This window comes from Coregonus clupeaformis, chromosome 35 (genome assembly GCF_020615455.1).
Source record: "Coregonus clupeaformis isolate EN_2021a chromosome 35, ASM2061545v1, whole genome shotgun sequence".
Lineage (NCBI taxonomy): Eukaryota > Metazoa > Chordata > Actinopteri > Salmoniformes > Salmonidae > Coregonus > Coregonus clupeaformis.
In genome coordinates this window covers 4,272,861-4,289,022 of record NC_059226.1, presented here as the reverse complement: position 1 = coordinate 4,289,022, position 16,162 = coordinate 4,272,861, and the positions used below count along the sequence as shown (strand labels likewise).

Genomic DNA, 16,162 nt, shown 5'->3' with positions numbered 1-16,162 from the left:
TACATAATTCAAACGCACGCACCCCTGTATAGTGACATCTGCTCTAACAGGTCAGTTCTACCATTTCCACTATAACTAGTAGCCTACAATCTAGTACTTTCTATACGACCTCTGATGGTACTAGAACCAAAATACCACATCACTGCAACCACAGGGTCGTGTTCAGTAGGCACGCAGCGGGAGAACGCTTTTTGAAACAGAAGAGATACTACCTGAGTATGTTCAATAAAAAAAGTTATATATGCCTACTGAACACAACCCAGTACCTCCCTTCACTACAGCACAGTTCTACAGAGCCACTCGCCTATGTCCCACTCCCAACACCATTTTGTTTAATAGTTCTCTCTGTGTTGTTGATTCCTGAATCCTGCTAAGTACAAAAGCATCAAGCCCTTGTGTCATGCCATCCTCCAGCCATCCAGCAGCATGACTTACAGTAAGCTAAGAGCCTCACTCTAAAGTGCTTCCGATGGACTCTCAGCACAACATAATGGTTAATGACAGTTGAGACGGTTCAAATCTCATTTGCTCCTTCTCATGTAGCCCAGGCTCTGTGCGAGGCAGGAAGGAGACAGTGCAGTAAAAGGACATGATCACTACTTATGAAGTTGGAGAAGACTGCCTGATAAAAGCTGTTATGACTGTCTGCTATCTCTTAATTCACAAAGTCAGCCACCTATTCATCATTTTACTGCCATTGACTATCTTTGTTATGCTACTAGCTATCATCCCATTGAGCCTTTTTCTACTTGGCTTTTGCATTTGTTAAATTAACCAGAGAGGATCTAGCTACAAGAACACATCCTCATATCAACATTAGTGTGTGTGAGTTATAATGTGTTAGAGGGAAGGAGATAAAGTGGGTGGCTCATGACTGAGTGTGTGTGTGCGTTAGTTGAATCCGTCCGAAATGGATCCATGGCTTTCCCACCTGACCAGATATGCATAAATAACAAAATAACAAAAAACGGAGACCTGTTCCGAATGGACCCGAGGACAATCAGACCCGTTTTGAAAAGGTCAGTGGAAAAACGGACCCAAACAGACCGTGCCGGTTAGGATACGAGAGACCCGTTCAGATCCGAAAGTAGAAAGAGAGAGATCAAGAAACCCCCGACTGGGCAGCGCCATCAATAAACAAGCAATATTGGCCAAATGATCCACAGTTACAGTACATGTCCTTAAAAACGGCCTAATATTGAACAGAGGCTGGGAAACGCACAGTATTAAATAGAGCCATGACTACATGGAACTCTCTGCCACCCCAGGTAACTCAAGCTAGCAATAAAACCAGTTTAAAAAAACAGATAAAAGAACACCTTACTGCACAAAGGGGACTGTGAAGAGACACAGCCATTTCATATAAGTATATTGTATTGTAATTTGCACTGTACTATGTATTAGACCTAGATATTGTGTGTATGTTCTGATATGTAGGCTATGTGTGGTGTTTTAAATTTATGTATTTCAGTCCTTGACTAATAATGTTTTGTACTACACATTATGTCATGTTTCATGTGGACCCCAGGAATAGTAGCTGATGCTTTTGCAGCGGCTAATGGGGATCCTAATTTATACCAAAATACAAATTAACCATCAAACCTAGCAGTCAAACAGTGAAATGGTTCCAATTGTTTTTCCACCATTCATTTTTCCCATAGCGAATTTTATAAACACTTAAAATAAGGGCTTTGTTTCATGTAGGCTTACCCTGATGTGACGTTTTGATAACCGTGTAAATCTCTCTCGGACAAAGTTACTTTTATCAATATATTCGGCTCTATTTACTCTCAGATTCTAAAATGCTAATTAGCATCAAAGTAGACATCATGCAAGGCTACAAATCCCTGCAAGCTCTTGCACGTCATCTCTAGCTGACACCTTTGCTAACAGGTATTGTGTCAATTTAAAACTTGCACAAGATAGCTCACAGAATTGTCAATTTAAAGAAATGTAGCCAATTTATTCATTACTAAATGTAGCTAACATTAGATAGTTAATCCAGAGATTCTTACCTTTGCCTCGATTCGGCTGTCTCGTCCAGATCATCATGGAATTTGTAGTATTTATGATAGCCACATTAGCATTTCATATTGGGGGGTAAATACAGGCGAGATTTACATGGTTATCAAAACGTCACGCCAGGGGACTACGTCGGGTGAGGTTGTGTTTTCTCTAGCAGGAGGTAAGCTTGGCTTCTTATATGGTGTTGAGTTAAGCTTAAACCATGTATTTAGATTGTAGGTAGGTATTGTAGTTAGATATTGTAGGTAGTTTATTTAGGTAGTTATTGTAGGTAATTATAGGTAATTATTGTAGGTAAGTATTGTATTCGAGTTAGCCCGGTGAAGCACGAGGCTAGCTAACCTAGCGGGTAGCTACTGGTAACTTTTAGCAACGGTGGATAGTTGTTTCCAATGTTATTTCACGCTTAAGAGTACCTGTAATTAAGCCAGCTAGCTACCTACCATTCAGCTGTTTTTCTAACCTCATTATCTGAAGCATTAACGTTAGGTAGTTAGTAGCTAGTGTACTTAATTACAGCTACTGATTGCAGAAAACCACCCAGACAGCTGGCGTCGGGTAAGTTTGGCTTTATGCATAGCTTGGGCTTTGTCGAGTAGGGCTTAAACTATGTATTTGGATTGTAGTTGGGTATTGTAGCTGGGCATCGTGGGTTGTTGTGGGTAGTTGTTGTATGTAGTTATTGTAGGTTACTTCTGTATTCGGCGGTGCCGGTGTGGCACTGAGCTAGCTGGCTAACTCACCTCCTGACTGGCTGGCGAGTAGCTATTAGCAACGGTAGCAACTAGGTACGGTGTCCTTTTGGCCAGCTACGTTCGTTCGCAGCGACGCCGTTTTTCAAGCAGGGTCAGCACAGCGGTCATTGCTAGCTAGCCAACACTGCCAGCTAGCTGTACTGTAGTAGCTAAATACAATATATTTGTGCTAGCTAGCCAACGTTTATTTATTGCTGCGTTATGAAAGAACTAGACACGGCCACGAATTATCTGTTTAGTGTGTTAACACACTATTGGTAGTTTGTTGTAACCAAGTATTGGTGCTAAACTGTGTGTTATTGGATGCTAGCATGCTAGTTAGCTGAATAAAGTAAGTTGAGTCTATTCCTTGAAACATTGAACCGCTGTAGTTTACAACAATTCTAATTTCTAAAGTGGAAGTTGGGAGAGTTTTATTCGGGTGGTTCAGTGAAACAATTATAGTTTCTGAGGTGGAAGTTGGGAGAGTTATATTTTTTTTTGGTGAGGGAGGCCCTGCTCTCTCCTTTCCCAGATGTTTAGTTCATTTCATTCCGATCTCCTCTGCATTATTGTAGCCATCTGCTACAGCCTGTCAACTATGCCTCTGCCTATCCCTGTTCTCTCCTCTCCGCACAGGCTACACAAACGCCTCACACCGCGTGGCTGCTGCCTCTCTAACCTGGTGGTCCCTGCACGCACCACACACCTGGAGTTCCAGGTCTCAGGCAGCCTCTGGAACTGCCGTTCTGCTGCCAACAAGGCTGACTTCATCCCAGCCTATGCTACCCTCCAGTCCCTCGACTTCCTGGCGCTGACGGAAACATGGATTACCACTGAAAACACTGCTACTCCTACTGCTCTCTCCTCGTCTGACCATGTGTTCTCGCATACCCCGAGAGCATCTGGTCAGAGGGGTGGTGGCACAGGAATCCTCATCTCTCCCAAGTGGTCATTCTCAATTTTCCCCTAACCCATCTGTCTATCTCCTCATTTGAATTCCACACTGTCACAGTCACTAGCCCATTTAAGCTTAATATCCTTGTCATCTATCGCCCTCCAGGTTCCCTTGGAGAGTTCATCAATGAGCTTGACGCCTTGATAAGTTCCTTTCCTGAGGATGGCTCACCCTCACAGTTTTGGGGGGATTTCAACCTCCCTACGTCTACATTTGACTCATTTCTCTCTGCCTCCTTCTTTCCACTCCTCTCCTCTTTTGACCTCACCCTCTCACCGTCCCCCCCTACTCACAAGGCAGGCAATACGCTTGACCTCATCTTTACTAGATGCTGTTCTTCTACTAATCTCACTGCAACTCCCCTCCAAGTCTCCGACCACTACTTTGTATCCTTTTCTCTCTCGCTCTCCTCCAACACTACTCACTCTGACCCTACACAGATGGTAACTCGCCGCCGCAACCTTCGCTCTCTCTCTCCCACTACTCTCTCCTCTTCCATCCTATCATCTCTTCCCTCTGCTCAATCCTTCTCCCTCCAATCTCCTGATTCTGCCTCCTCAACCCTCCTCTCCTCCCTTTCTGCATCCTTTGACTCCCTGTGTCCCCTATCCTCCCGGCCGGCTCGGTCCTCCCCTCCAGCTCTGTGGCTTGATGACTCATTGCGAGCTCACAGAACAGAGCTCCGGGCAGCTGAGCGGAAATGGAAGAAAAGTAAACTCCCTGCCGACCTGGCATCTTTTCACTCCCTCCTCTCTACATTTTCTTCATCTGTTTCTGCTGCTAAGGCCACTTTCTACCACTCTAAATTCCAAGCATCTGCCTCTAACCCTAGGAAGCTCTTTGCCACATTCTCCTCACTGCTGAATCCTCCCCGCCACCCCCCCCCCTCCTCCCTCTCTGTGGATGACTTCGTCAACCACTTTGAAAAGAAGGTTGACGACAGCCGATCCTCGTTTGTTAAGTCTAATGACACTGCTGGTCCTGCTCACACTGCCCTACCCTATGCTTTGACTTCTTTCTCCCCTCTCTCTCCAGATAAAATCTTGCGACTTGTGACTGCAGGCCGCCCAACAACCTGCCCGCTTGACCCCATCCCCTCCTCTCTTCTCCAGACCATCTCCGGTGACCTTCTCCCCTACCTCACCTCGCTGATCAACTCATCCTTGACCGCTGGCTATGTCCCTTCCGTCTTCAAGAGAGCGAGAGTTGCACCCCTTCTCAAAAAACCAACACTCGATCCCACTGATGTTAACAACTACAGACCAGTATCCCTTCTTTCTTTTCTTTCCAAAACTATTGAGCGTGCCGTCTTTAGCCAACTCTCTTGCTATCTCTCTCAGAATGACCTTCTTGATCCAAACCAGTCAGGTTTCAGGACTGGTCATTCAACTGAGACTTCTCTTCTCTGTGTCACGGAGGCTCTCCGCACTGCTAAAGCTAACTCTCTCTTGTCCTTCTAGACCTGTCTGCTGCCTTTGATACTGTGAACCATCAGATCCTCCTCTCCACCCTCTCCGAGCTGGGCATCTCCGGCGCGGCTCACTCCTGGATTGCGTCCTACCTGACCGGTCGCTCCTATCAAGTGGCGTGGCGAGAAGCTGTCTCCGCACCACGTGCTCTCACCACTGGTGTCCCCCAGGGCTCAGTTCTAGGCCCTCTCCTTTTCTCCCTATACACCAAGTCACTTGGCTCTGTCATATCCTCACATGGCCTCTCCTATCATTGCTACGCTGACGATACACAACTAATCTTCTCCTTTCCCCCTTCTGATAACCAGGTGGCGAATCGCATCTCTGCATGTCTGGCAGACATATCAGTATGGATGACCGATCACCACCTCAAGCTGAACCCTGGCAAGACGGAGCTGCTCTTCCTCCCGGGGAAGGACTGCCCGTTCCATGATCTCGCCATCACGGTTGACAACTCCATTGTGTCCTCCTCCCAGAGTGCGAAGAGCCTTGGCGTGACCCTGGACAACACCCTGTCGTTCTCCGCTAACATCAAGGCGGTGACCCGATCCTGCAGGTTCATGCTCTACAACATTCGGAGAGTACGACCCTGCCTTACACAGGAAGCGGCACAGGTCCTAATCCAGGCACTTGTCATCTCCCGTCTGGATTACTGCAACTCGCTGTTGGCTGGGCTCCCTGCCTGTGCCATTAAACCCCTACAACTCATCCAGAATGCCGCAGCCCGTCTGGTGTTCAACCTTCCCAAGTTCTCTCACGTCACCCCCCTCCTCCGCACACTCCACTGGCTTCCAGTTGAAGCTCGCATCTGTTACAAGACCATGGTGCTTGCCTATGGAGCTGTGAGGGGAACGGCACCTCCGTACCTTCAGGCTCTGATCAGTCCCTACACCCAAACGAGGGCATTGCGTTCATCCACCTCTGGTCTGCTGGCTCCCCTTCCTCTGCAGAAGCATAGTTCCCGCTCAGCCCAGTCAAAACTGTTCGCTGCTCTGGCACCCCAATGGTGGAACAAGCTCCCTCACGACGCCAGGACAGCGGAGTCACTCACCACCTTCCGGAGACATTTGAAACCCCACCTCTTTAAGGAATACCTGGGATAGGATAAAGTAATCCTTCTACCCCCCCCCCCCAAAAAAAAAATAATAATAATAAAAAATAAATAAAAAAATAAATAAAAATAATAATAATAATACAATTGTAAAGTGGTTATCCCACTGGCTATAGGGTGAATGCACCAATTTGTAAGTCGCTCTGGATAAGAGCGTCTGCTAAATGACGTAAATGTAAATGTAAATGGGTAAGCCTACATGAAACACAGCCCTTATTTTAAGTGTTTCTAAAATCCCCTATGGGAAAAAGAAATGGTGGAAAAACGATTGGAACCATTTTCTTGTTTGACCGCTAGGTTTTATGGGTATTATAACTCATACTGTGGTACTCTATAGGCGTACAGAAAGAGGCTAATTTGTTAGATTTTTATAAAGATAAGCATTATATTGTTAGATTAAAGGAGTAACTCTGTTGTGTGGATACCCAGACTCCTAGCTCTGGCTGAACGCTACGCCACACCCACGGACATTAGTTTATGTTCCGCAATGAGTCTGGACCTGAGTACCTCCCCCAACATTCACAGAATGCGAACACATTCGGGGCCGTCTGATTAGTCCAGAAACCGATGGGTTGGGCCAGAGCCAGAACACAGGTGAAGGTAAAGCGGCACAGGTAAAGCGGCAGTTTGAAAATGTGTCATTGGTTTTGATATTCAGATTGGTTAGAGATGATCCAACCGCTGATTACTTTTTGTACAACGCCCCTCGTGTCCCTCATCATCACAAACGACTTAAATGATGTCAGTCTCAGACTAAAGTATGTAGAGAACGACAGAGCAGAGGTAGAATTTATTGTGAGTCGACAGGCTAGTAACTCTGGTAGGCCTAAAACATTCTTCCTCACCTCAAGTTCAACTGTAGGAGTCAGTTGGAACTCACTGCCTTCATAGGCCTGCATAGCTAAGCCTAATAATAGCCATACCCCACCATACCTTCACAAAAGTTTTACTTTATTAGGGTAATATCAAAAGTAATTCAAGTCATTGTTTATAAGGAAAATACGAACAGGTTATTATATTGTGGCATTAAATTAAGTTTTGCATCTTGCCCTCTTTGGTTTTTCCTTTTCATGGTTCGAGTGTGAGTAGCACTATAGTAGGCCTACCGGTAATTCTATCATATTGCGGCAAACACAACATTAACTTAATTTGGCCAAAGAAAATGTCTCAACAGAATGAAACAAGACATCTATTTAAAGAACTGGTTTAAACCTTCACAAAAGTTTTCAACAGGCTTATATTGCAGAAATTACTAACAAAAACGAGTGCCTGCCATAGGCCCACCCAATAAATGACAGCAATAGGCTAATCCTATTTATTTTACAACAGGCCAACTTTTAACCTATCTTTAACTAAATACGTATCACAAACTTAAAAAGACAGTTCGAACTTCATTTAGCCAACAAAAATATCTAAACAAAACACTTTTTGCATATTTAAAGAACTGGTTTAGATTGATTAAATAGGTCTACAATAATAATAATAAATACTAAAACAAATTATAATAAATATGAAAATAAATCAATGTTAGAAAATTGCATCAAACCTGAATAGCAAGTTGCACACACCGTCCATTTGACCGCGCCAACGTTCTTCTCATCTTTGTCCACTAAAACATGTCCCTGAAGACATTCCCCTTGTTGGCTTCTTTAACAGAGGATGGGTCCAATCGGGTCCAGTCAGTAAATACATTTTAATTGCACATACCCAAGACCCGTGGCAATTATATCAGACCCAACCCAGATCAAAGACAAAAGTCCGAATTTAGGACTGCTCGGGATCCGGGTCAGATCTCAGAATTTCGGGCCTGTTGGACCCGTGAAGACCTCTAGCGAGCATGCATATATGCACGAGTGAGTATGTGTGTGCGCGTCTGTGTTTATGTGTGTGCTCCAGAACTTTATTTTAGAAGAATGCCGCACAATGCCATGGGGGTCAGCCAGGGTGGAGAGAGGAAGTTCAGGTTTATCATTGAGTCATCAGGTGGGGGCTCTGAACAACACCCTGGTAGGCTAGCTACCCTGCTGTCCCCCCTGCACCTCCACCTCGTCCTCACCCTCTAACACTGCCCCCTCCCTCCCGGGACTGGGTGGGTAGAACCAAAAGAAAATTCCACAAGAGCGTAGTGCGGGGCGCATTCACTGAGAAAGAAGAGGAGGGGGGAGGTGGAGGGGGCGGTGGAGGGTGGTAAACTGATGCAGATTGCAACCCTTTGCTCCCAGAAGTCAAGAGATCCTGTATTTCATTAGCTACTAACCTCCTGTCCTGTCCTACCCTCCCCACCTTCCCTTCCCCTAATAAATGAGAACTTGAGATACATTTGAACAAGCTCATTCAGAGTCCTTCAGAAGATGTGCATCTCGAGGAAAAACAAACACAAGCGTTTTAATCCTGCCTGCCTGTCGGTCTTTCTTACTTACCACAGCGTCCAGGAATTTGACACAGCGCTTCAGCTCAGCCCGGGTTTCGCAGAACTGCCGAAAGAGCATTCGTCCGATTGGCTGCCGCTCACAAAGGCTGTTGTAGTATTTCTCTGTGGAAGAACACACGACAGAGAGGGAGTCAATGAGGGCCTCTCTCGGGATAGAATGAAAACACTCAAGCCCAAAAACACGTTAGAAGTAAACAAATATATACTGTACTGTGCATAACGCACGTGCTCATGCCCACTCAAAGGCGTGTGCACTTAAACATCTTGTAAAGACATAGGGCACATTAGCAAATGTACTGTGTGAGTACTATGAGTATCAAACTATTCCCACACACCTCTGCCTAACCACCCTTTGTAGACAGAGAAATGGTTATGAATGAGGTCTAGACGTACCCTACACACAGCACAATCTCACCTTCAACTAATTAATCAGAAATGGTCCATCGTCTCTCCACATTTGTAAATAGCTATGAAGAGGTATTCTACGTTTATGTATCCAAGTTATTAGGCACTATTTCCTTGTATGTCTGCCTGCCTGTGTGTGTGTGTGTGTGTCTGTGTGGTGAACAACAAATTGACAGAGGGGAAACTGCGATTTGCATCTGTGGCTCAGGTAGATGCAAAAGAGGACACAGGTGACTGTATGACTCAAAAACCAATGTGAGGATCCAGCCGAGCCTAAGGAGGAGATGTGTAGGTGGCCGTTATTGAGTAAATACATTGAGAGCTGCTGCGAGCTCCTCTCAGTAACCAGAGAGCAGCTGTAGACACACACCAGTGCACACACAGCTATAGCTAGCTGTTACATTCAGGAGCAGACATCATTTTGGAAGTGTTAGGCCTATGCATGTGCCGTATGGTACCTTACATGCTATCTACTAGGGCTGTTGCGGTGACCTTATTACGGCCACACCGGCAGTCATGAGTCATGACATGACCGCAGTAAAATTCCACGTGACTGTTGAGTCCCAGTAATCTCCTTTTATGCACTCCGGACATGCTTTGGTAGTACCCAACTTGCTAACTACCATCAGGTCCTAATGGCCTGGTACTCAGGGGTCAATTGTCCCTCTAACTATTCTAACATCGATGCAAATGCAATCGAAAATCACATCAAACACTTATCAAAACAATTAAAATTATGATTGTGCCATTATACAATACATAGCCTACCGCATATTATGCATGGCAGAAAAACAGATTTAAGAGGTCTTTGGTACATAATTGGTCTAGCCTTTGAGTGTGGACTGTATTATTATGGATACTGGATGGACTGGTTACCTTATGCTACGCTCCAAAATGTCAATCCATGAGTCTGGGAGAGAACGTATAGCCAGCCCTAGGTGATGCTGTTGGTTCATTGATTGCGCAGTGCGGCTTACAGTTAGCCTACAATTAGTGAATTTGTATTTGATTTTGAATAGCCTAGTAATGCTGGCTAATGCTGATGATATCTGGAAATGTGCATGTACACCCTGGCCCATCTACTGTTGCTAGCCCCAATTCTGATATCTGCTTCACTGATTTCTGCTCTCGTAAAAGCCTGGGCTTTCTGCACGTTAACACACAAGAAGCGTATTACCCAAAATTGATCAATTGAAAGTGTGGGTTCACAGCTCCAATCCAGATGTGTTGGTCATTACTGAGACGTGGTTAATAAAGAGTGTTTTGAACACTGATGTTAACCTTTCTGGTTATAACCTTTTTCGGCAAGACAGATCTTCCAAAGGTGGTGGAGTAGCAATCTTTACCAAGGAACACCTTCAGTGCTCGGTTGTCTCCACCAAGTCTGTCCCCAAAAAATTTGATTTGCTGGTTTTAAGCATTAAACTTTCAAATAGCTCTTTGTTGACTGTTGCTGGATGTTATCGTCCACCATCAGCACCGGCCTGTACCCTACCTGCCCTAAGCTCTCTCCTGGCCCCTTACACTAAGTCTGAATTTGTCCTGCTAGGTGACCTAAACTGGGACATGCTTAAACCACCTGACCAAGTCCTAAAGCAATGGGACTCCCTAAATCTTTCTCAGATTATTACCAATCCCACAAGGTATGACTCCAAACACCCAGAAAAGGCTACTCTCCTTGATGTTATCCTCACAAATAATCCTGATAGGTATCAGTCTGGTGTTTTCTGTAATTACCTTAGTGATCACTGTTTTACAGCCTGTGTTCGTAATGGCTACTCAGTGAAAAGCCTTACTTCATGACCTGGCCTCTGTAAATTGGTATAGAATCAGCTTGATCCCTTCTGTCGAAGACGATTGGACCTTCTTTTTTGATATTTTCAGTGGTATTGTTAACAAACACGCCCCCATAAAAAAAAGAGAATTAAAAACAGGTTCAGCCCCTGGTTCGACTGTGATCTGGCAGAGTTACTCCACCTCAAGAATTCCATTTGGCGAAAGGCTCGGCACACGCTTACTCAGGCTGACTGGCTCTCGTTCAGGCAAATGAGAAATACGTGCACTCAGGCTATCCGGAAGGCCAACGTTAGTTACTTTAAGGAGCAGTTCTCTCTCTGTGGGTCTAACCCCAAGAAGTTCTGGAAAACAGTTAAAGACCAGGAGAATAAACCCTCCTCCACACAGCTGCCCATGTCCCTTAATGTTGATGATGTGGTTGTTACTGACAAAGAGCACATGGCTGAGCTCTTTAAATCACCACTTCATTAAGTCAGGATTCCTATTTGACTCAGCCTTGCCTTCTTGCCCGTCCAACATTTCCTTATCTCCCAGTCCTTCTAATGCGACCAGCCCTGATGCTCCTCCCTCTTTTTCCCCTGCCCGCTACAAAGTTTCTCCCTGCAGGCGGTCACAGAGTCCGAGGTGCTAAAGGAGCTCCTTAAACTTGACTCCAAAAAACCATCTGGGTCAGATGGTTTAGACCCTTTCTTCTTTAAGGTTGCAGCCCCTATCATCGCCTAGCCTGTCTCTGACCTTTTTAACCTGTCTCTCCTCTCTGGGGAGGTTCCCATTGCTTGGAAGGCAGCCACAGTGCATCCTTTATTTAAAGGGGTAGATCAAGCTGATCCTGTTTATCAAAAGTGTTGGAAAAACTTGTCAATATTCAGCTGACTGGCTTTCTTGATGTCTATAGTATACTCTCTGGTATGTAATCTGGTTTCCGCTCAGGTTATGGATGTGTCACCGCAACCTTAAAGGTCCTAAATGATGTCACCATTACCCTTGATTTTAAGCAATGTTGAGCTGCTATTTTTATTGACTTGGCCAAAGCTTTTGATACGGTAGACCATTCCATCCTTGTCAGCTGGCTAAGAAGTATTGGTGTCTACTCCTGAGTGGCGCAGTGGTCTAAGGCACTGCATCGCAGTGCTAACTGTGCCACTAGAGATCCTGGTTCGAATCCAGGCTCTGTCGCAGCCGGCCGCGACCGGGAGACTCATGGGCGGCGCACAATTGGCCCAGCGTCGTCCAGGGTAGGGGAGGGAATGGCCGGCAGGGATGTAGCTCAGTTGATAGAGCATGGCGTTTGCAATGCCAGGGTTGTGGGTTCGATTTCCACGGGGGGCCAGTATAAAAAAATTAAAATATGTATTCACTAACTGTAAGTCGCTCTGGATAAGAGCGTCTGCTAAATGACTAAAATGTAAATGTGTCTCTGAGGCGTCTTTGGCCTGGTTTGCTAACTACCGCTCTCAAAGAGTGCAGTGTATAAAGTCAGAACATCTGCTGTCTCAGCCACTGCCTGTCACCAAGGGAGTACCCCAAGGCTCAATCCTAGGCCCCACGCTCTTCTCAATTTACATCAACAATATAGCTCAGGCAGTAGGAAGCTCTCTCATCCATTTATATGCAGATGATACAGTCTTATACTCAGCTGGCCCCTCCCCGGATTTTGTGTTAAACGCTCTACAACAAAGCTTTCTTAGTGTCCAACAAGCTTTCTCTGCCCTTAACCTTGTTCTGAACATCTCCAAAACAAAGGTAATGTGGTTTGGTAAGAAGAATGCCCCTCTCCCCACCGGTGTGATTACTACCTCTGACGGTTTAGAGCTTGAGGTAGTTACCTCATACAAGTACTTGGGAGTATCGCTAGACGGTACACTGTCCTTCTCTAAGCACATATCAAAGCTGTAGGCTAAGGTTAAATCTAGACTTGGTTTCCTCTATCGTAATCGCTCCTCTTTCACCCCAGCTGCCAAACTAACCCTGATTCAGATGACCATCCTACCCATGCTAGATTACGGAGACGTAATTTATAGATTGGCAGGTAAGGGTGCTCTCGAGCGGCTAGATGTTCTTTATGCTCCTTATAGGACACATCACTGCGCTCTATACTCTGTAAACTGGTCATCTCTGTATACCCGTCGCAAGACCCACTGGTTGATGCTTATTTACAAAACCCTCTTAGGCCTCACTCCCCCCTATCTGAGATACCTACTGCAGCCCTCATCCACCACGTACACCCGTTCTGCCAGTCACATTCTGTTAAAGGTCCCCAAAGCACAACCATCCCTGGGTCGCTCCTCTTTCCAGTTCGCTGCAGCTAGCGACTGGAACGAGCTGCAAAAAACACTCAAACTGGACAGTTTTATCTCCATCTCTTCATTCAAAGACTCAATCATGGACACTCTTACTGACAGTTGTAGCTGCTTCGCGTGATGTATTGTTGTCTCTACCTTCTTGCCCTTTGTGCTGTTGTCTGTGCCCAATAATGTTTGTACCATGTCTTGTGCTGCTACCATGTTGTGCTGCTGCCATGTTGTGTTGCTACCATGTTGTTTTCATGTTGGGTTGCTACCTTGCTGTGTTGTCGTGTGTTGCTGCCATGCTATGTTGTTGTCTTAGGTCTCTCTTTATGTAGTGTTGTGTTGTCTCTCTTGTTGTGTTGTGTGTTTGGTCCTATATTTATTTGTGGAAAAGTGTTTGCCCCCTTCCTGATTTGTTATTTGTTTGTATGTTTGTCACACTTAAATGTTTCAGATCATCAAACTAATTTAAATATTAGTCAAAGATAACACAAGTAAACACAAAATGCAGTTTTGAAATGAAGGTTGTTATTATTAAGGGAAAACTAAATCCAAACCTACATGGCCCTGTGTGAAAAAGTGTTTGCCCCCCCAAAATTACCCCAAGAGCGCAGCGACGACTCATCCAAGAGGTCACAAAAGACCCCACAACAACATCCAAAGAGCTGCAGGCCTCACTTGCCTCAGTTAAGGTCAGTGTTCATGACTCCACCATAAGAAAGAGACTGGGCAAAAATGGCCTGCATGGCAGAGTTCCAAGACGAAAACCACTGCTGAGCAAAAAGAACATTAAGGCTCGTCTTATTTTTGCCAGAAAACATCTTGATGATCCCCAAGACCTTTGGGAAAATACTCTGTGGACTGACGAGACAAAAGTTGAACTTTTTGGAAGGCGTGTGTCCCATTACATCTGGCGTAAAAGTAACACCGCATTTCAGAAAAAGAACATCATACCAACAGTAAAATATGGTGGTGGTAGTGTGATGGTCTGGGCCTGTTTTGCGGCTTCAGGACCTGGAAGACTTGCTGTGATTAATGGAACCATGAATTCTGCTGTCTACCAAAAAATCCTGAAGGAGAATGTCCGGCCATCAGTTCGTGACCTCAAGCTGAAGCTAACTTGGGTTCTGCAGCAGGACAATGATCCAAAACACACCAGCAAGTCCACCTCTGAATGGTTGAAGAAAAACAAAATGAAGACTTTGGAGTAGCCTAGTCAAAGTCCTGACCTGAATCCTATTGAGATGCTGTGGCATGACCTTAAAAAGGCAGTTCATGCTCGAAAACCCTCCAATGTGGCTGAATTACAACAATTCTGCAAAGATGAGTGGGCCAAAATTCCTCCACAGCACTGTAAAAGACTCATTGCAAGTTATCGCAAACGCTTGATTGCAGTTGTTGCTGCTACGGGTGGCCCAACCAGTTATTAGGTTGTAGGGGGCAATCACTTTTTCACACAGGGCCATGTGGGTTTGGATTTTGTCTTCCCTTAATAATAACAACCTTCATTTCAAAACTGCATTTTGTGCTTACTTGTGTTATCTTTGACTAATATTTAAATATGTTTGATCTGAAACATTTAAGTGTGACAAATAAATAAGAAATCAGGAAGGGGGCAAACACTTTTTCACACCACTGTATATATACTAATTTTTCAAATCCCAGCCCCCGTCCCCGCAGGAGGTCTTTTGCCTTTTGGCAGGCCTTCATTGTAAATAACAATTTGTTCTTAACTGACTTGCCTAGTTAAATAAAGGTTCAATAAAATGAAAATAACATAGGGAATGTTTTATATTTTCATAATTAAATTGGGTGACACATTACCTTAAGCTATACAGAATATCTCACTACCCTGCATTTCCATCTCCTCCTCTCGCTCCTTTATTCCTTTCTCGAGCGCGCAGACGGGCTGTCAACAGTTCAGTGAAATATGTTTAGTTGCTATTTTTACTATTGATGTTCCCTAACAGATTTAACTTGGTTTCCCAAATGAAGCACTGGGTAGCTACAGGAACAAGGTTGGAGAGCCCATGGCATCCAGCGTTTGGGCGTTATATCACTTGTCAGGCAGCGAGAACATGCTCCTCAAACAGTTGTTGATGTGTGTAGTTGTCACGCCCTGGCTCTGGGACTCTTATATGTTGAGCCAGGGTGTGTAGATTCTATGTGTTTGTGTTTCTATGTTAGGATCTAGTTCATGTGTATCTATGTTGGCCGGGGTGGTTCTCAATCAGAGGCAACGAGAATCAGCTGTTGCTTGTTGTCTCTGATTGGGAACCCTACTTAGGCAGCCTATTTGGCACAGTGTAATGTGGGATCTTGTTCCGTGTTGGTTTGTGTATGTACCCAAGGACTTCACGTATCGTTTTGTTGTTTTTGTTCGGGTGGTGAAATATAAATAAAAGATGTTCGCATTCCACGCTGCGCATTGGCCCGTTTCTTCAAATGACGATCGTGATAGAAGATACCACCTCGACTGGGTCAAGCAGCGTGAAGAGGAGAGAGGTTGGACTTGGGAGCAGAGGATGGAGAGTCTGGCGAGAGCCATGGAGGCCATATCCACGGGGGAGAGGCACCCCCAATAAATTTTTAGGGGGGGGGGCACATGGCATGGGCGACGGGGCTGCTGGAGGCAGATAAAGGGCGAGTTGGTGGACGAGGAGAGAAGGCCACCGGGTTACGGGAGCCATTGGTGATTAGAGGGAGGGAAAGTGTAGAGGTACGGCGAGAGGTACTGAAGTGTGTTGCCAGTCCGGTCCGGCCCGTTCCTGATCCCCGTATAAGGCCAGTGGTGTGTGTTCCCAGTGCGGTCCGGCCTGTTCCTGTCCCTCGCACCAAGCCTGTGATGCGCGTCGCCAGCCCGGCCCGGCCGGTTCCTGCCCCTCGCACCAAGCCAATGGTGCGCGTCGTCAGCCCGGTCCGGCCTGTTCCTGCCCCTCGCACC

The 16,162-nt window shown here is 45.5% G+C and overlaps 1 protein-coding gene across 3 annotated transcripts in view; it reads right to left on the bottom strand.

The window, feature by feature from the left end:
• The window catches only part of LOC121551943 (G protein-coupled receptor kinase 6), a 57,515-nt gene that overhangs the window by 23,862 nt on the left and 17,491 nt on the right, over positions 1 to 16,162 (bottom strand). For all 3 annotated transcript variants that reach the window (XM_045210768.1, XM_041864625.2, XM_041864626.2), the window contains one exon: positions 8,718 to 8,830. In XM_045210768.1, the coding sequence (XP_045066703.1) occupies positions 8,718 to 8,830 (113 nt within the window). The remainder of the gene's footprint in view (positions 1 to 8,717; positions 8,831 to 16,162) is intronic.